Genomic DNA, 22,356 nt, shown 5'->3' with positions numbered 1-22,356 from the left:
TCTGCCTTTTACTCTTGAATTACGTACCTGTTTAATAATGCTACTTGAGGATTTACTTGTCTGTTTACTGAACTCTGTGTCTGGAATTACCTGTCAGTTGGCCAAACACTTTTTGTTTTGGTTATCCACTCATGAAGCACATATTTACACTACCGGTCAAAAGTTTGGAGACACTCGACTGAAATGTTTCTCATGATCTTAAAAACCTTTTGATCTGAAGGTGTGTGATTAAATGTTTGAAATCGGTTGAGAAAATGCCAAGAATATATTTCTGGAAATTCTCGGGGAAAAAGGGCGTCTACTTTGAAGATGCTGAAATATTAAATTTTGTTTTATTTTGGATTTTTTATCACAACATAATTCCCATAGTTCCATTTGTGTTACTCCAGATGACTTTATTATTATTATAAAATGTGGGGGGAAAAAATTTAAATAATGAATGAGTGTGTCTAAACTTTTGACCGGTAGTGTATATTCTGCGACAGGCTGGATTGTGACCTGTTTTGACCCCTTGTGGTGTTTTTTTCCCAATAAATTTATGATGTCTGCAGGTGTGTTTAAAGCCCACTCTAGAAGTGTGACTGTTTTTCCCCAAGTGTAGGTGATCTATTCCATTAAGCATAGGTGAATAAAAGTTCCTAAGAAAATTTTTTTCCCCACAAACCTGTATTTTATAACTGCTTTGGCTTTTCTTATACAAATTGTAAAAGGTAGTCATTACATTTCCCTATTTTATTTATTTATTTGTTTGTTTGTTTGTTTGTTTGTTTGTTTGTTTTAAATAAGACATCCAAAGGCAGACGTGTGGTATAATCTGAGACGCTTCCTTAGTGCGATTGACTGATGACTGGATGAATGACAGACTGAATACACTCCAGCATTAGTGGTGAACATTCAAGATACACAGAACTACAAAGAATACTGTATGATAACTGTAAGGCAACACTACAGGTTTATAAGCTTCACCAACCTCCACACACTATAAACATGAGTTTATACTTCACACTATAAAGCTGAGTGGGTTGAGAAAAATGTTTGGTCAATTTCCAAAATCCACCAATACATTGGTTAAATCTATACCAGAAAATCTCCAGTGCTAAGTTCACACTGTTCGTCTGAGTCCAGTTGAACCTCTATACACATACATACACACATAACAGTGTCTCTGTGTGTGTTTTCTTTGTCCAGTGTGTATGTTTATGTGTTGGGACAGGGATGGAGGTTGTGTCATGAGATAAAGATGACATTATGGCGACACGACGATTGTGGGCAGGGTCACTCGGGATCTCCACGGCAACGCCAGTGTCTTCAGGAAGCCTGTCCGAAGCCAATGCCCCTCCCAGACTCCTGCATCACGCACACACTCATCCTCAACACACTCATACATATATACACACATTAGACCAAATTCAACCAAAACATAATCATGACAGGGACTCTGACTCTGTATAATAATAATTGAGTTATGAATCTGTATAATAATAATCTGACTCTGTATAATAATAATTGAGTTATGAATCTGTATAATAATAATAATTTGACTCTGTATAATAATAATTGAGTTATGAATCTGTATAATAATAATAATAATAATAATCTGACTCTGTATAATAATAATAATTGAGTTATGAATCTGTATTATAATAATAATAATAATAATAATAATAATAATAATCTGACTCTGTATAATAATAATAATTGAGTTATGAATCTGTATAATAATAATAATAATAATAATAATAATAATAATCTGACTCGGTATAATAATAATAATTGAGTTATGAATCTGTATTATAATAATAATAATAATAATCTGACTCTGTATAATAATAATAATTGAGTTATGAATCTGTATAATAATAATAATAATAATAATAATAATAATAATAATAATAATCTGACTCTGTATAATAATAATAATTGAGTTATGAATCTGTATAATAATAATAATAATAATAATCTGACTCTGTATAATAATAATAATAATAATAATCTGACTCTGTATAATAATAATAATTGAGTTATGAATCTGTATTATAATAATAATAATAATAATAATAATAATCTGACTCGGTATAATAATAATAATTGAGTTATGAATCTGTATAATAATAATAATAATAATAATAATAATCCGACTCTGTATAATAATAATAACTGAGTTATGAATCTGTATTATAATAATAATAATCTGACTCTGTATAATAATAATAATTGAGTTATGAATCTGTATTATAATAATAATAATCTGACTCTGTATAATAATAATTGAGTTCATTTTAAGCCATTAGTAATGCATAAAATATCCATACAGTAAAATAAAAATGAATTACACCACCGCTTTGTTGAATTCTCAGATCTGAAGGTACGGAATAATATTCTGTAACTCAAATAAAAGTTTATATCAATGTTATTGCTCTAATACATTATCATTTCTGTAGTAACAACCCATTCACAGGGACATGATGGACTGTGGATGCTATACTTACATCCTAACAGTAACTAACTTATCTCGTAGACAATCCACAACATTAAACGCAATTATAAAAGGTTGAAAAACTCAGCATGCTGTTCATTCATAAATGTAAAATCCCGATTATTGGAAATCTGCTGTGGGATAAGAGAAATAAAACACTCCGTGATAAGCAGTTTTGGTGAATAATCCTTTTCAGGTTGGTAATAGCTTTCTGACACTGCTTTGTGTCATGCTACATCACATTACCCCGTCACTGATTAATTTACTTTAAAAGCGCGCCCCCAAGCATTTCATGCCTTACCTAATAATGCTAAATATATGATGAATTGACGTCTATTCCTCCTTTTTGGTGAATGCAGCTCAACGCACTCCAGGGCAGAGATAAGTGCAGCACTGTGATGTTTTTATTACTGCAAAAAGGAACAGTCATTTTATGGCCTGGCTGATTGTTTTCTCCTACCTTACCTTATAAATTGCTGTTTTTAATTTGTGTGTGTGAGTGTGTGTGTGTGAGAGAGAGAGAGAGAGAGAGAGAGAGAGAGAGGAAGACAGAATGTCCCTTTATCAACTCTTTTTTTAGTTTCATCTTCTACTAAAAAAGGAACAAGGTGTGATTTGGAAACCGTCTCTGGATGGGAAACTGCTGTGTTGAAACTTGAAACTTGAAACTACTGTGCGCGGTGTTACTCTGCTGTGTTGGCAAATTGGTACTCAGTGGCTCTGGGAACAAGAACTAGAATCAGACGTTCCCTTCTTCTCATCCCTTCATTCCTTCCTCCACTTCATCATTCTATTTCTTCTGTCCTACACTCCCTCCTCCTCATTACTTTATTAACTTTATTCACCTCCTCCTCTCTCTTCAACCACACGCTACACTTCCACCTGCTCTTCTCACTCCCGTTCACACCACCTCCTCTCCTCTTTTCTCCTATACAATTAATGCACCATCTAATGCACAAACTTGCTCCTCGTCATCTTGGCTCTCTTCCCAAGACTTACTACACTTCTCCTTATTTGCAGCCACCCTCCTCATCACCAGACTTAATTCTTCCGCCATGCATCCATCCATCCATCCATGCATTCATGTTCCGTACCGCTTATCCAACACAGGGTCGTAGGGAGCCTGGAGCCTATTCCAGGGAACCCGGGGCACAAGGTGAGGAACACCCTGGACGGTGTGCCAACCCTCATCACAGGTCACACACTACAGACAATTAAGATATGCCTAACAGATTAAAATGCATGTATTTGGTCTGTGGAAGGAAAAAAGAGTACCTGGAGGAAACCCCCAAACCATGGAGGTGCAAGCACTACACCACCTTCCCCCAACTCCTTCCTCTTGTTCTCCAAACTCTCTCCATTCTTTCGTTCGTCCAGTCCTTTCATTGCTCTCTTCTTCTCATCCCCTGGCTCGATCCTCTCCACAAAATTTGACCAAAATCTTCTTCATTTTACCTACACTAACTCCTCCTCAAACTCCCACCCTCATCATCATCCCTACACTTCTTCCCTCTCCTTATCCACATGGCTACTCTTCTCTTCACACCCTCATCATCATCCCCGAGCTTGACTCAGTGCAATGTGGGTGAAAGGGTACCTCCACCTCCCAGTGTGCTTGTGCTTTGGGTGTAGCAATGTTGGCACATTAGTGCACAGGCACTGAGGGGAGAGTGTGACTTCTCTTCATGTGTGAAAGCAAGAGAGAAAGATCACATAGTAAAGCAATAAAACACAACAGGGCTTGCATTACAGTGATTTCATCAGGGGTAAGGGTGTTCTTAAAATCACTGCCCTCGAGTGGCTTATTGCTTTTATAAAATGGCAACAAAAATACTATGATAAAATACCAATGTTCCATAAATGATCCAATTCATTATGAATAAGAACAATTTCTCCACCACACATTGTAGTCTGTTAACAAATAAACGTTTTACTAAGCAACATAACAGACTAGATTTAGGACGTATGGACAAAACAACAGCTTAACAGTAACAGTTTTATTGTTTTAAAACCTGCGCATGAATACAGAATTCAGTTATTGTGATACCGTCACAGGCATGTGCATATCAGGGATTTTACAATGGATTCGAACGTATTCGAACTTGATAATATCACCTGGTAATTTCGTTTACACAAACTAAACAGTAGCCTTACACTATGTTCACACTTGTAGCTTGTGTCTTGTAGGTGTATAGCGACTGCTGCTGTTCTTGCGTGTGGCTGTGCACTGTACAGCACTATTTTTTATGTTCCTATTATAAGTAATAGTAGCTATATATAGCTTCTAAAACTAATTATTAAACACAAATTAAAATGCACTAATCAGTGTGAATGTTATGTACCAACAATCTCTGCTTCTTTCCTTCCAAGTGTTATTTTTCCTCATATTGTCTCTATATACATTTAATGAGAGGTTGTACACCAATCAGCCATAACATTAAAACCACTGACAGGGGACGTGAATAACATAGATTATCTCATTACAATGACATCTGTCAAGGGATATATTAGGCAGCAACTCAACAATCGGTTCTCCAAGTTGACGTGTTGGAACCAGGGAAAATCGGCACGCGTAAGGATCTGACAAAGGATCCGACTTTGACAAGGGCAAATTGTGATAGCTAGACGACAGCAGGTCTTGTGGGGTGTTCCTGGTGTGCAGTGGTTAATACCTACCAAAAGTGGTCCAAGGCAGGTATACCGGTGACAGGGTCATGGGCGTCCAAGGCTCATTGATGCACATGCGGAGTGAAGGTTAGCCCGTCTGGTCCGATCCCACAGAAGAGCTACTGTAGCATGAACTGCTGAAAATGTTAATGCTGGCTATTATAGGAAGGTGTCAGAACACACAGTGCATCTCAGCTTGCTGTGTATGGGGCTGCGTAGCTGCAGACTGGTCCCAGCTGCATGAGCGCCCATGCTGACCCCCATCCAATACTGAAAGCATCTACACTGGGCTCATGAGCATCAGAACTGGACCATGGAGCAATGGAAGAAGGAAGAACATTTTCTTTTACATCACGTGGATGGCTGGGATCGTGTGCGTCGCTTCCCTGGGGAAGAGATGGCACCAGGATGCACTATGGGAAGAAGGTAAGCCCATGGAGGCAGTGTGATGCTGGGACCTACACAATATTAGGCAGGTGGTTTTAATGTTATGGCAGATCATGACAGGATAAGATGAAACCATGGTTATAAGATATTCTTCCATTTTTGCTCATCAAACAGCAAATGGGATCTAAAGGAACTGAAAAATACGTTGGACCACATGTGTCATGGGATTGGTCGAAGGAATTGTTCAACTCTCAATTAAAATATTGCTTCACGCATTTTAGCTTTGTTGCCAACGTACATAGTGAAAGAACGATTGCCTGTCGATTTGTAGGATCACATGCAGGTATGGTATGTACCTGAAATGTTAAGCAGTCTCAACAAATACAGCAGTGTTAAGTGCCATCTTATGGACATAGCTGAAGCAGAACATCATCTGGATGGTTTTCAAGTAAGCGGATGGCATTTCAGAAGTGTAAATCTGAGTTAAATTAGAGTTAAGCCCAGCTATAATTTCCAATGTAGGCAAAGCTGATATAAAAAGTCAGAGGAGGGTTGGTGGCGGTTGTTGCCTTTCCAAAATTTAGATGGACTGAGTGTTTTTACAATTACCAGGAGAGCTGTTGCAAACCACAGGCATCTGTTAACTCACAGTGAGTTACAGCAGAGAGAGAGAGAGAGAGAGAGAGAGAGAGAGAGAGAGAGTCTGTCTTTCCTTCCTTAAGGCCAAATTTACCTATTTAGTTTTTTTACTGTCTGATTTTCCTCTCCCTATCCTCCTGTGGAAATATTCACCCAGTTATTGCATGTTTTTCTCTCTCTTCTCTCACTGATTTGAACACACTGGTTATTGTTCAGTTTCGAAGCAGACAGAATTGAGATATATGAATCCAGCCTTTGTAGTCTTCGTTAGCATTAAGCTCACATGTTGACAGCATTTCTCTGCCATGTAATCTGCAGACCAGTAAACCGAAAGGCCTCTAGAGCTCTCCAGATGGAGCAGCCCCATCCAAAAGCACTAAAAGCTGCTAAAAACAGCCACCTGGTAAATGAGAGATCGTGGTTTGGATCCTGCAGTGATAGAAGGAGCTCATTACAAAAAATCTGCAAAGGTTTGAGTCTTTTTGAAACACTACAGTGCACAAATGCAATGGTCCAATTTACACTACCATTTTCTGCAGCTAATTCAAGCTGAACACGGCACAACTAAACATTAAGTCCATTTCCACACTAAGTCTAATTTTACATCAGGGCCCTCTCAGCACTTTTTTAAGATCTCATGAGGCCACACACTTTAATAATTGAACTAGTGGCTTTATTAAGGCATACTGTAACACTGGAATTACTATAAAGTAATTATACAAATCTATGATCTGTTATGGTTAATGAACGCTAATAAGTACTTTCAGTATTTAGTAAATGTAAGCTGGTGTGTGATGGCCTGATGAGCAGTCATTCAAGCTGAATTTCAAGCCATGTGAAAATGATAAGTAATGGGAGGTCAGATAATCTCTGAATGAACAGCTTCTGGGTCCAATTTAACACTACTTTAATACTGGATTTAAATTAGCACTCGTTCTAATGTAATACTGGGGCTCATTTAACACTGGGTATGATTTAATACTTGGTCTCATTTAACACTGGGATTAAATTAGCCCTAGGTCTCATTTAACACTGGGACAGATTTAACACTGGGTCTAATTTAACACTGGGACAGATTTAACACTGGGTTTAATTTAACACTGGGCCTAAATTAATACTGGGTCTAATTTAACACTGGGTTTAATTTAACACTGGGCCTAAATTAACAGTGGATCTAATTTAACATTGGGACTGATTTAACACTGGGTTTAATTTAACACTGGGTTTAATTTAACACTGGGTCTAATTTAACACTGGGCCTAAATTAACATTGGATCTAATTTAACATTGGGACTGATTTAACACTGGGACTAATTTAACACTGGGACTAATTTAACCCTGGGTCTAATTTAACACTGGGTCTAATTTAACACAGGGACTAATTTAACACTGGGTCTAATTTAACACTGGGACTGATTTAACACTGGGTCTAATTTAACACTGGGACTAATTTAACACTGAGTCTAATTTAACACAGGGACTAATTTAACACTGGGTCTAATTTAACACTGGGACTGATTTAACACTGGGTCTAATTTAACACTGGGTTTAATTTAACACTGGGCCTAAATTAACATTGGATCTAATTTAACATTGGGACTGATTTAACACTGGGTTTAATTTAACAATGGGTCTAATTTAACACTGGGCCTAAATTAACATTGGATCTAATTTAACACTGGGTCTAATTTAACACAGGGACTAATTTAACACTGGGTCTAATTTAACCCTGGGTCTAATTTAACACTGGGTCTAATTTAACACAGGGACTAATTTAACACTGGGTCTAATTTAACATTGGGACTGATTTAACACTGGGTCTAATTTAACACTGGGTTTAATTTAACACTGGGCCTAAATTAACATTGGATCTAATTTAACATTGGGACTGATTTAACACTGGGTCTAATTTAACACTGGGTTTAATTTAACACTGGGCCTAAATTAACATTGGATCTAATTTAACATTGGGACTGATTTAACACTGGGACTAATTTAACACTGGGACTAATTTAACCCTGGGTCTAATTTAACACTGGGCCTAAATTAATACTGGGTCTAATTTAACACTGGGTTTAATTTAACACTGTGCCTAAATTAACATTGGATCTCATTTAACATTGGGACTGATTTAACACTGGTTCTAATTTAACACTGGGTATAATTTAACACTGGGCCTAAATTAATACTGGGACTAATTTAACACTGGGCCTAAATTAACATTGGGTCTCATTTAACATTGGGACTGATATAACCCTGGGTCTAACTTGAAACTTGGTCTAATCTAACACTGGGTTTAATTTAATGTAAGGTCTCTTTTAAAACTCTGTCTAATTTAAGAATGGGTTTAATTTAATGTGGGATCTATTTTAACATGTGGTCTAATTTGGTACTGGGTTTAATTTTACACTGGGATTAAATTAACGCTGGGTGTCATTTAAACCTGGGTCTAATTTAATACTGAGTTTAAATGAACACTGGGTCTAACTTTAACACTGTGTTAGATTTAATACTAGAGTTAAATACTGCGACTAATTTAATCCTGGATTAAAATTCACTGGGTTCCAGTGTTTCAAAAGTTTACTATGGCCTGTTCTCAGAAGCACTGACGTCTGACTCAGCGCTGCAGGTACCCACCAGGTGGTGCCACAATCTCCAGCTCAATTACTGAAACTGGTGTTCAGGCTACCATGTGCTTATCTGGAATAGATATATTTCAGAATGACCTCAGGAATGTTTACAATATGTGTCTATATACAATCACATCCCATGTGTTTTACCCTAAAGGTCAAATCCTTTGCCTGAGGAACGGTAGAAATAGATGTAAGCACCCAGCATTTACAAGTGAACTGAGTTCAAATATACAGAACATACTGTACACTGTAGTGTTCACATCTCAGTTTATTAATTCAACAAATAACTAGGTCTCCTATAAGTCTCTACATCAGTCATTTACAAGTCGTTAACTCACCTTTATACATTCACTTACACTTCAAAAAAAATCTTAGTGACCAAAAACCTCTCGCATTTTAAAGTGGATTTTAAAGTGTTTGTTTCTAAAAAGCAAAATGATCTGTCAATAGAATGTCTAGAAATATATTAGAATAATCATATATAAGAAATTGCACATTACAGACATGTATACATTGTGTTTGTGTCTTTAATGCAAAAAAAAAAAAAAAAATCTAGTGACAATATCTTACATAGGTACATTTGTGTATTATTTATCATTATGATATTTTAGTCAAACAAATCTAGGATTATTAACAATATTTCTAGATATTATTATTAATTTCAAGCTTAAAATTGTCTTATTTTTTCCTATATTATTTGAGCTCCTTTCTAGAAAGAAATACTTAAATAATAAGAAATAGGCAAATTTTCTGCCAGTTATTTGCCTTGTATTTATTTAATCTCATTTAACATCATAATGTAATGAGAAATATTAGATAAAATTATCTGTATTTTCAATTGCTATCACTTTTGTGGTATTAGTTCCTTCTTTCCGCTGAAGTGCAGCAGTGTCTCTCTCTCTGTCTCTCTCTCTCTCTGTCTCATTCTCTCACTCTCTCTCTCTCTGCCTCTCTCACTCTCTCTCTCACTCACTCTCTCTCTCTCTCTCTCTCTCTCTCTCTCTCTCTCTCTGTCTCTCTCTCTCTCTCTCTCTCTCTGTCTGGTTGTTTGGGAGTGTAATCTGTGTGTCATTAATCTCATTTGTTCAGTGTATCAGCATCATTAACATTCATTTGCAAGCCTATTAAAGCAAGAGCTAAACCTGTGTAGTTGAGTGCATGTGTGTGTGTGTGTGTGTGTGTGTGTGTGTGTGTGTGTGTGTGTGTGTGTGTGTGTGTGCATGTGCATGTCTACATGTTGTTGTTGTCAGTTTTCAGCAGTCGACAGTGAACACTCTCACTAGATGCTACGTATATATTCCTGTGAGTCTTGTTGAGGCCTGAGCTCATTACAGCTTGAATTGCTCGTTTGTAGGGCACAAAATGGATGTGCTCGAGGAGTAATTCAAAATGGACGTGTTTAATGAATTCATAACTACGCAACTTCAACCACTCGTAATGGTTTCTGACAGGCGGCGTTACGAGTGTAGTGCACTGCTCATTCCGTTTACGCTGATGGTGTTATTGTAATGTTTGCAATCATGGATTCATGTTTAATTTGACACTCTCCTTAATGCTCCCTGTTTTACTAAGAGTGATTTTCTTCAGCTTCGATACATGGTTTATTACTTCATTTGGAAGATGCAGAAACCCTGGTTCATGCTTTCGTAGCAGCATGCTGAGACTATTCCAAATTTCTTTAATAGCTTCTTCGAGAAAATCCTCCATACGCTTCGTTCATTCGTTAATCTTCAGTAATCGATCCGAAGCCAATCCCAGGAACACTGAGCAAGACAGGAATATGCACTCTACGGGATAGCTGTCCATCACAGGGCATCACATCCCCTACACCCCCCACCCCCAACACACACACACACATTTTACACATTTTATTTTACAATCTCTCCATGACTGTTCTTTTTCAGTCCTCTTGTAAAATATCGTTTTAAACACATGTTTTCTCTTTCTCTTTTTCACTTTTCTGTTAAGTGGTCTTGAGTGCCAGCAAGGTGCTGGATGCATTTAAAAATGATGAGTCCTAATGAATTATTATTACCATCGGAGTGTGCTCCCAATTATTTCAAATATCTCTCTACATCATGCAGTCATAATGCTGAGCAACCTTAACGAAGACTGCACGTACACACATGCCATGAGGAGCATCCACTGTTTTTTTGTAATGCATTTCACAGCTCACACTACACAGAAAAAATAATGTACGTACGTTTGCAAAGAGGAGATCTGGGACCTTTAGCTAAATCCCTGTCATACATACTGCACACCTAGCTTACTTAGAATGATTACATTTTGAAAACAAACACAATTCAATCTGCGGATTTAGTGGGGTTGTTTTAGATGTCTGATGCGGAACAATTAAACTTTTAAATAGGGAGCAGGAATACATTTGGAATTTAGACCTTATTAATTTGTCCAGACATAATTAAGACCGGGGGTATGGTGGCTTAGTAGTTAGCACGTTTGCCTCGCACCTTCAGGGTTGGGGGTTTGATTCCAGTCTCCACCCTGTTTGTGCGGAGTTTGCATGTTATCCCCGTGCTTCATGGACTTCCTCCAGGTACTCCGGTTTCCTCCCCAGGTCCAAAGAAATGCGCTGTAGGCTGATTGGCATTTCCAAATTGTCCGACGTGTGTGTGTGTGTGTGTTTGTGCCCTACGATGGGTTGACACCCCGTCCAGGATGTCCCCCGCATTGTGCCCCCATTCCCATTGAATAGGCTCCAGGCTCCCCGTGACCCAGTGTAGGATAAGCGGTCGAGAAAATGGATGGAAGGATTAATAAAGGCCTTCTATTAAAGGAGCAGTCTGTATTTTTACAGCCCTCTACTGCCCCTGAGAAGAATTGCAATTGAAATGATAATAACTTTGACAAGCCTTCACCATCCTCCCAACCACCACCACCTGCCACTGTGTTGCAGATGTGCATGACTTGTGAGTTTCTTTTTAAGGAAAGGGCTAGAGTTTAGTAGCTCCTGCTTCATCTGGGGGCAGAGTTCATTTCCAAACTGGAAAAATATCAAACAGAAGCCTGAAAAGAAGAAAGAAGGACATATAGAGGACATATTTTCTCCCAGTTTGGTAATCCCAAACACTAGCTAGCTCTCCTCTATCACATTATAGTCACCAAGCAGGGAGGGCACTGAGAGTATTTTTTGAAACTATTCGATTACTATAGTTCTTCAAAGATCCTTTAAACATTTGAATAAACTGCACCTAAAAGTGTTAGTGCTTCGGCTGAGAAACAGTGCCTGGGCACCACTAATACTGTACTGCTACAGTACAGAACATGTTGGTCTTAAAAACGAAAACGACTTTGATTGGTTAAGCTCCACCATGTAGTACACTACACAGAGTGTACAGTCCATTATTTCCTACCAGGCAGCAGGGAGCAATTTGGGACTCTGATATTACCATGTCCTGATCATAATAAAGGCCATAAATGAAAAATTGGCAGTGAATTGGATCCCTCCTCGGTGATCAAAGAGCTCAGTAATTAAGGCAGTGATGTCGAATGTGTTATGGTCTGCTCCTGTGGTTAATGTGTCACTCTTTAAAACAAGAAGTCATGTCTTCTCGACTGTGATGTGAGAGGCTGGTGCAGAGGGCTGGCTTAAACTCATAAAAACATGGAGAGTGACCTTTGAACTCTTTGCTCCTCTCAGCTCGATTGCCTCAGGGCGATGTCACCTGAGCCACCTCGCAGGTCTGGCCTGTTGCTGTGGAGACATTGAATAATTGACAGGGTGCGGCTCAACGGCTTCAGGTGTGCCACGATAGAGTGTGTGTGTGTGTGTGTGTGTGTGTGTGTGTGTGTAAAAGGCAGACTACAAGACACAGCGAAAGCAAGACCATAAAAAAATACGGGAGGTTCTTTAATGAATTATAGAGAATGCATTGATTTAGCTGGATCTGGGCGATACACACAGAAACACACACACACGCAGAAAAATGGAAGGGGAAGTAGACGACGAAGACGGGATGTTCACCAACATCTCTCTGGCTGATGACTCAGGTAAGGGCTCTGCATGTCATATTTTGATGTTTGCTCATCTGAACTCAGAAGCTACATTCGGGTTGTAACGAAAAGGAAACTTTTAAATGGATAAGTACAAACGCACACATCCACCCACCCGCATAACAAACAGCACATTATCGAACACGGACATGTGAGTTTTTCCAGGTTGACGCACATCTGGTGTGGGTAACTTGAACTTTCCACGTGACACGAGGGTTAAATAACATGCGCCGGCTATTAAATGCATCTCCGCAACAACAATACGACATAATTAGGATATGAAAAGGAGTACAAATTAGATTAAGGCCTTTTGGTGTGGCTTTTTCTTCCTCTCTTCCTCATACACAGACATAAACAGAGGCACACACACAGGAGGGAATTTGCTGACTCTGCATATACAGTATACATTCTTGTGATCGCTTAGCATCAGGAGGGCATGCGCGGAGTAGGCAGCACTGGTTTTTCCTGCTCAAGCGCAGTGTGTGTGTATGTGTGTGTGGGTATGTTTTAACTGTCATGATGACAAAGGCTACATCTTATCTCCTTGTTTGTCCTCTGGTCACATTATTGAAATGCATTTATACAGACAGTGACAAATGAAAGGGAAAACCAATATAAACTATATTAGTAAGGTGTTTAGCCACTACAAGCCTCCAGAACAGCTTCAACACAGAATGTACGGAAAAGATGAACACCATTCCTCCAAAAGATATTCCCTTGTAGATGTTCAATTGATTGTGAAGATGGTAGCATATGATTGAGATTATTTTCCTCCTCGCCAAACCATTCGTTCAGTGAGCCCCCCTGTAGTTGGGGGTGGAGCCATCCTGGAGGAGACCACACCCAAATGGATCATCATAGGATAAAGGTGATCATCCATCCATCCATCCTCTATACCGCTTATCCTTTCTTCAGGGTCATGGGGAAACCTGGAGCCTATCCCAGGGAGCATCGGGCACGAGGCGGGGTACACCCTGGACAGGGTGCCAATCCATCGCAGGGCACAATCACATGCACACTCACACACACATTCATACACTACGGACACTTTGGACATGCCAATCAGCCTATCATGCATGTCTTTGGACTGGGGGAGGAAACCGGAGTACCCGGAGGAAACCCCCGCAGCACAGGGAGAACATGCAAACTCCGCACACACGGGGTCACGGTGGGAATCGAACCCCCAGCCCTGGAAGTGTGAGGCGAACGTGCTAACCACTAAGCCACCGTGCGCCCTATTATTATTATTATTATTATTATTATTATTATTATTATTATTATTATTATTATTATTACTACTACTACTACTACTACTACTACTACTACTACTACTACTATTATAAACCTAAACGTCTCTATACAGCAGGAGAGAATATTAAAATTCTCTGCTCCCACTACAGTTCCCTTCTTTCTAACTCTCTCTCTTATACACACACACACACACACTCACACACTCACATACTCTAACACTCTCTGCTCTGTTTTGGAGCAGCATATGGGGTCTGAAGAGTGTGAGTCTGGTGAAGGCTAATCATCTTATGTGATCAGCTGTAGCCTGTAGACCCTGTGTGTCAGTGCCTGGGTCACTTGTGTCATGTGGAGAATCTTGCCTTTTTACCATCCACTCTCTGCACCGGCATACACTGATGGGATAAACAGTACTTGACCAGTAGCACTGCTACATCAATGTCTGAAAGGGTGCATGTTTATTCATTAATTCATCTTCATTACCCGATTCATCCTGGTCAGGGGGCGTCTATCTGGAGACTATCCTGGAAATACTGGGTGTAATATAGCAATAAACCCTGGATAGGATGCCAGTCCGGGGCTCATTCACACACAGAATGATCTCAGAGTAGCCATTCCACCTACTGGTATGTTTTTGGGAGGTGGGAGGAAACCAGTGGAAACCCACACAAACACAGGGAGAACATGCAAAACTCCATATAGACAGTAACCTGAGCTCAAGAACAAACATGGGACCCCGGTGGTGTGTTCTCCTCGTGTGTGAATGGGTTCTCCAGTTTCCTCTCACCTTGCAAAACATGCAGTAGGTGGATTGCATATGCTAAATTGCTCCTAGGTATGAATGAGTGTGCGAATGTATGTGTGCAGGCGGCCCTGCGATGGACCAGGTGTTCATGGAAGTCATTGGGAATGGGAATGTGTTCCTATGAGAGGAGATTGCCTCATGTGATCATTACTTTATGTAATATGTAAAGAATTATAGGAAAATGATCAATAGGGTAGTGTGATGTGACCAATGTGGAGTTACCACCCTGAACTGGCTTACCCTGATACTTAAAGCCCCTATGAAATTTTTGTGGCTTTTAGTATGAATATATCAGCCTTAAGGTTATCTATAAACTAGTGTGCTTCAAAACAATGACAAAATTCACATTTAGAAGATATACTGTATGCATTCAAAATGTACAGTCTCTCTCTACCACTGATACAGATCAACAATTTTGATGACATCATTCTGCACTTAAAATCTGCGCTTAAAATACACAAAATCTGCTTCCCATCAGATTTCCTATCCAATCAAATGCTCTCTAGAATCCGAAGTGTCCCGCCCCCAACATTATAAAAATCACTTTGCCGAAGTTACCGTTGTTGAGTGAAAGAAATCATATCTAGCATGTGTCGTGGCCTACAGTGCGGTCGAGTCCTCCTGGGAAGTTCGTATTTACGAGTTGGGAAGTCGTAATTACAACGTCAGGTGCATTCAAGTCACTTTGGTTGGAGCAATATGGCGGTGTACCTTCTTTTAATTAACTACAAAAATATTGCAAAAAAGGTTTTTTAACTCTACTTCTAGAAAATGAAGAACAAAGAATGCACATCAGGTGTGTGTGTGTATATTTTTAATGTTTTTAATCAGTTTATGAAGCCACTGTCAACTTTATCATTACATATTATATCGTAACTATACAATGCTTTTGTATTTTGTGCAGGAAATTAGCTTGTTTTATCGCAAATAAAAAAGCCTGACAATGACTTGCTGCATCTACCAAACACAAAACTGAAATCAGCCCATGAGACGAGTAAACATTCAATTTCAACTAATTTACCACCAACTACAGACGTCGCATCCATTGATTCCAGCATGTTTTCTTACTGACACGCCCCCGACTCGGAAACTCCCCCCACTCGTAATTATGACTTTGCTGTGCCGTTTATGTGTGTTCGACTCGTAAATACGATCTTTTCCGACATGACTTGAACGCACCGTTTACCCCAGGCTGTGAGGAAAGCTAAATTCTATTAGCTATTTAAAAAGGAGGAGGAGCCACACGATATGTCCCGCCCTGACTTCCTGTTACAGTAGAAATCACGTCAACACACCGAATAACTCTGTTAATTTCAAGGGGACTTTAAAATGCTATATTACTAGGTTAATATACCTCATCATCATCATTCATAAATTAACAGTAGGCCTTCTCCAGATCAGATCCTGAGCAACAAAACCGGTCACCTTTCCATTGGAGGCTCCTAAATCTTTTCATATCGTATCACAGCAGTTTCAGTAGCATCGTCAAATACCGGATCGTTGCCTTAAGAATCGTATCATGTGGAAGGTTCACACCCTAACCACCCAGCTCTGATTTCATATCCGCTCCACCTTTGGCTGGATCTCAAATAAGACACTTTTACACATGTAGTGCACTATATAAGGTGTTAAAACTATTATACTGTCATATAAATAGGGCACCTATATAGGAAGTGTTAAGGAATTTAGGATTCAGCCATGAGTATTGAACGTTGACGCTTTGTTGGCTCCCTCTAGTGGTCAGAGTCGGTATTACAATAAAACTCTCCCCGACCCCCCAGTGTGAGGACTTTGGTGTGTAGCGTCATCATTCCGGAGATCCTTCGCGTTTGTTATTTTTTTGTTTGTTTTCTTACTATCGAGAAAGTATTGTTTTATCCAAAAGCTGACAGAAGGTGAGATGATGCATGCTGTTCTAGTCACTCAGCGTCTGATTTGTGTATTTGTATTATTTCTTGGGTAACGGCAGCTAGCAGTGGCACAGCCGGTGTTAGCGCCAGATTTAATGATTTGTTTTAGTCTCGACGGTTAAATAAAAATAGTGATGAAATGTGTGTTGTTATTCACTCATTATATATGAACAGTTTACGCTATTTGTGTAGCGGTTGTCACTTATCGCTAATAACATTAACAACAAATAGCAAGTATGAGTTATTAGCCGCCTTTCCTAGCTGAGATTAGCCTGAATGTAATGTTAGTTCTTTAGCTTGCTAGCAATATGTGGCTTGTAGCTGTGACATAAAACTCTATTTCATAAAGATTTTTAATGTTTGTATGTTTCCCTGCTGCTTTTATGCGGTTTAGTTAACATTAGGAAGTTTCTTCACTTCAGCTCTTTTCAGGGGAAATCAGCCCGTGTGTGCTCGAAACGGGTCGCTTAAAGTCGCCGGATGACGTCATGCTGATGACTAATTTACATATACATTGAATCGTCACGAGTATTTGCATATCGAAATGCACTACACAATGAAGGAAGATTTTCTAACGGTATTTAAAGTAGAGTTTAATTAGAATAGCAAATAAATATAAAAACACCACAACAACAATGGGATGTGCAGTTACAGGAAAATAAATAACATCTAGTTAACATTTTCGAATAAGAGAATACTCTGTCGTGTTTTATTCTTCTTATACCACAACGATTCGCCAACTCTTAAGTCTTAGGTTGTTTTTTTTTTTTTTTTTTTTTTACACGTACGCTAGCATGTGCGCAGTCATACGCATAGACTTTCAAAGTATACTCCATGTGATGCATGCACATTAGACAGCTTGCACTACCGCTCCTGGCCAACAGGAGTCAGTACAGAGCAGTGAAGCAGGTCTTCTGGTGTGAAGGTCGACAACGACGAAGAATCACAACAACACGAAAAACAATGCTTGGGCAATCTCTCGCCGTGATTAGCACCCATATACAAATCCTTATACTGTTTAAGGCTAGAATTATACAAATGCGGGTACTATCTAACCTGCACTCGTTTCCGTCTCTTCTGTTTATTCCTCAACTACCTTGAGAATCGACGGCCCTGGGTCACCGTTGCTACTTTGTGGCAGAACTAAATAGTGCAAAAGGATTAAACACGCATGTGCGACTTGCGTGATTAGAAAAATCAGGCAGCGTGTGTACAGTACGTGTGTACTCTGCTGATGACGAAATTCGTGTCATGTGTACTGTACGCTGTTCCTAGCGTACCCGTAAAACGTGAAGCATACTTTCTGCTTTAAAGTACATTCACACACAGTGTCTCGCAGCGGAAAAGCGACCTGAGAACGTCTCATTTTCAATGAGAGCTGTCGACTTCCCGCAAGTTGGTGACTTGATGTGGGCGTGTCCAGTGACGCCACCAAGTTTAGAACAGTTTAACTTCATGCAAATTTGGAGTGATTTGCTGCAGCGACTACTAATGGAAGTGAAGACAGTAGAGCGCATGTGATCTGCCTACAAGTCCGAAATGTTTCATGGACCCAGACAGTCCAGCGCTTGCGCCGCAGAGAGACGGCCGCAACGGCAAAGAGCGCGCACACACACACCGCTTCTCCTTCGTCTCGGTTAGGATACGATGCATATATACACTGGTGGATTTTATATACAAACGCTCTCCCTCCAGAATGTTTCATTTTAGCGGCAAGAAAACTGCTTTGTTGTCAAAAGTGGAATGCTAGTTAACGTTACTATGGCAACTAGTAGTAGGAACGTATACTGGCGACTTCATAGTACAGCGACTGGTGACTTGTAGCAATAAAAAAAAAAAAATCAGTGTGTGTGAACGCACTTTTACATTTTTAAACGTATTAATGATGGACACGTTCTTTAGTCATTTCCGCACCAGAGGGAATATATGTATAAAAATGTGTGTGTGTGTGTGTGTGTGTATATATATATATATATATATATATATATATATATATATATATATATATATATATATACATACATACACACACACACACACACACAGACACACTTCTCTTGATTTCTGCCTCCAATGGCAAACTTTGTGTGTTAAATAACATGTTGTTGATTTCAGCTGACTGTGACTCTGCAGCACTGCGCCCTAAACCAGAGGAGCAGCTCTCCACCATGAACTGTGACATGGATGGTAAATACACAAGAACCTTTTATTTTTGGAAATCTTTTTTATTATTATTATTATTTAAACAAATGTACTATGTCATGTTTTATCCCTGTGTTTGTTGCCCAATAAGGAGACATGGAGAATCAGGTTGAAGTGGAGGAGAAGACCCGCCTCATTAACCAAGTGCTGGAGCTCCAACACACACTCGAAGGTAAAAGTTAAAGACGCAGCATTTCAGCTAGTATTTTATCTCACTGGTCAGCATTTCTCTCGAATGATTTATTGGTTTTATTTATGTATCGAATGGTTTGTTCAGCTTTAGCCGGTTTTCGACTGGTGCGATTTCACTACTCGTCGCACTGTATGAGACGATCCTAATCAAATCTTGGTGGGATTCTACAGACGTGTTCTCTGTGTCAGATCGTACGACGAAGATCCTCTAACGACAGACTCGCGATTAAGGAAAACGACACGTTCCGCTTCTCATTAATCGGTGTGATCCGAGCTCACAGAAACAAGCCCGTTCTTCAAAGCGTACGTCCTTAATAAGGACGCAGGAAGCTGTAATTCATCCGTTGTTTATTTCCGTGCCGTTATAACGAGACGTCAAGGAGATGTTCTCTCCGCCGACTCGATTCAACGAGCCGCTCTTCTTTTCGCCAGCGTTTTCAGAGCTCCGAGCGCACGAGTTGTGGCATGATGTTGATGCGTCTCCGTTCGTCAGAAGCCACGGATTAGTCATTACGGTTTCGTTTTCTGTACACCAGAGGATAATGCTCCATTGTTAAAAGCAGAAGAAATTCACAACTTCCATTTATATGCGCAATGATGGTTAATATTGTTGAGTGAGCATACATTGTAGTGTCAATTAGCGTGAGCCATGAGTTGTTACGAATTCAAATAAAACCTAATAAGCTTTTAAGTCTCTGTCAAACCCTAGCGTTCTGGACATAGCCTATATTACACAGCTGCGATATCCTTCCTCCGCTGTAGTACCGTCTGGTGATTCACTCCGACTCAGACGCGAGCATTAGTGATTCACTCTAATCTTAATGGATCTAATCTTCCTTCCTGCTCTCTTTCAAGATCTCTCTGCTCGGGTGGACGCCGTGAAGGAGGAGAACCTGAAGCTGAAGTCGGAGAACCAGGTTCTAGGCCAGTACATAGAGAACCTCATGTCGGCCTCGAGCGTGTTTCAGACCACCGACACCAAGAGCAAACGGAAATAAAACGCACGGGGCGTCGTCTTCCTTCCCAAAACGGATAGCCAGTCCTCTAACACCGAGGCCAGTGCGTGCCGACGTTCCAGCTTTCACATGTACACCAATGCTGAGCTCTGAGTTTATTTGTCCTGTTTATAAATCTTCTTTGGTTCTTTGCCTCACTGCCTTATCGTCCTGGCAGGTTGTGGATAACACTCGTGCAGAGAGACGTGCTCTCCGTTTCAATCTGTGGTCAGATATCGACAGCATTAATGCACATCAGCTTCTCTGTAGGTCTTTTATTAGCTTCTCAACAACCTATTTGATCAAATAATGCCGTTTACTTTGTCACTATATTATGATATGTTAAAAATGAAAGCACAGAAGAGAAGTGCCGTGTACTCTTTAGCACAGGAAGCTCAACCTGAACGTGCATGAGGTGCCATTATTTATTCTTCCAAAGAGACATGCATGATTTAAGAAGCCGATATTGATGATTATTAGTGAACGAATGGCAACGATGAAGAACTATCATGGACGATACATTTCTACTGTATTGGGTTTATTTTGCATTAACAGTTAGAGGTGGAGTTGGTTGAAAAAAGTCCGTAGAGGCAGAGGCTCCGCTCCAGTAATTACAGCGCTGGTAATAAATATTCAGAGTCCGTACTCGAGTCTTTATTGTCGCGTATACAAATACAGTACAGTTGCATTCTTTTATCCTAGCTTGGGTCAGCCAGCCATGATTCAGCTCCTGGAGCCGAGAGTGTTTAAGAGCCTTGCACAAGCACCCAATAGAGGCACTTTGGCGGTTCGACGCTCGGACCCACAACCTTCTGATTAGTAGCTGCGAGCTTTAACCACCGAGCCACCGCTGCCCCTGGCACGCGTGCACGTTAGACATAAGACAGGCCTGTGCAATCAGGATGTCGACTACTTTGTAGCCAAGCCAAATACCCTGGTCCATGAGAACAACCATGAACTGACATAATTCATCCCCTATCTCCAAAAGATTATTAGATTTCCAAAAAATGATTACAAAACATACACTATATGGTCAAATGTATGTGGACACCTGACCATAACACCCATATGTGGGCCTTCTCCAAACTGTTCCACAAAATTGGAAGCACGTAATGGTATAGAAAGTCTTTGTATGCTTTAGTATTAAGATTTCCCCTCACTGGAACTAAAGGGGGCCAGGATGAACTGGGATAGTGACTGTGTGCCAGGCCTTCTCGCATGACATCAGGAACGCGCGCAAAAAAAATCCCACCAGCCACGTTCCAAAATCGATTTTTCCACAATACTGTCTTCCAGTTTCATTTTTAACTTACAAATACAGACTGTTGCTACTAACTGGTACAGAGAAACATTTCCTTGCACAGAGGAGAAGAAAATACATTGGCTGTTGTCATTGTTTCACAGATAACAGACAGCGACAGGAGTCAGACACTTGCTACGTCAGGGCCGTTAATCCTTAACTGCTCGGTGCTCATCTTATTCACTTTGGTTAACAGCATCTTCAAAAATGAATAAATACGACTATAGCGAGAGGTGGCAAGACAACAGTACAGCGATGCGTAGAAAGGACGACTCGCTTGAGCTGGGATACGTGAAAAGACAGCGGAGATGAGGATGTGAGACGGCACTAATAAATGGACCGTCTGGCATTTAAGCGGTAAAAAGGGAAACGGCGGCCGTGTTGAGTGATATCGATCCCAGAGAGTACTCTGGATCCACGGGCGCATTTGATTTCTGCAAACCACGTAGACAAAGCAGAGCCGGGAAATAACAACACAGTGACTTTAGATACGTCTGCTAGCCGTTTCTGGTAATTGATGCAGCGCGGTCTCACCAAATAAACAGATTTTAGAGCTGCAGTGTATCCGAGTAAGGTAGATCTGCTTAGGTTAAAGTAATAACATTTTCTGGACATTAATTACTGTAGAGATAAAGATGTTACAGATCTTATAGTGTGACATACAGAACTCGAGTCATAAGAAACATGATAGAGCTTCATTGTTACAAAGAACTGGTCATGTACTACACTATTTATTATTTTTAATGTACTTTAATACTGTATATGAACATTTCTTCAGGTATTAACTTGAGCCTGCACACATCCAATGTAGATAAAGCCTTGCGTGTAAATTGTACTATTACAAACTTGTGTTAATAAACTGTTTTTGCTTTTGCTTACATGGAGTCTTTT

The 22,356-nt window shown here is 39.8% G+C and overlaps 1 protein-coding gene across 2 annotated transcripts; it reads left to right on the top strand.

Moving 5' to 3' along the window:
- Positions 1-12,500: 12,500 nt before the first annotated feature.
- On the top strand, positions 12,501-22,343 carry scoca (short coiled-coil protein a). 2 transcript variants are annotated; one of them, XM_053621954.1, is made up of 4 exons: positions 12,501-12,810; positions 18,892-18,963; positions 19,070-19,150; positions 20,026-22,343. In XM_053621954.1, the coding sequence occupies exons 1-4, from the start codon at positions 12,747-12,749 to the stop codon at positions 20,166-20,168; spliced, it is 360 nt and encodes a 119-aa protein (XP_053477929.1). In that variant the 5' UTR covers positions 12,501-12,746; the 3' UTR covers positions 20,169-22,343. The 2 variants fall into 2 exon arrangements, with proteins under 2 accessions (XP_053477929.1, XP_053477931.1); XM_053621956.1 differs by lacking the exon at positions 12,501-12,810 and adding an exon at positions 16,525-16,761.
- The last annotated feature ends 13 nt before the right edge of the window (positions 22,344-22,356 follow it).

Source organism: Ictalurus furcatus, chromosome 3 (assembly GCF_023375685.1).
Source record: "Ictalurus furcatus strain D&B chromosome 3, Billie_1.0, whole genome shotgun sequence".
In the NCBI taxonomy this organism is placed as follows: domain Eukaryota; kingdom Metazoa; phylum Chordata; class Actinopteri; order Siluriformes; family Ictaluridae; genus Ictalurus; species Ictalurus furcatus.
This window is presented reverse-complemented; position numbering and strand designations above follow the sequence as displayed.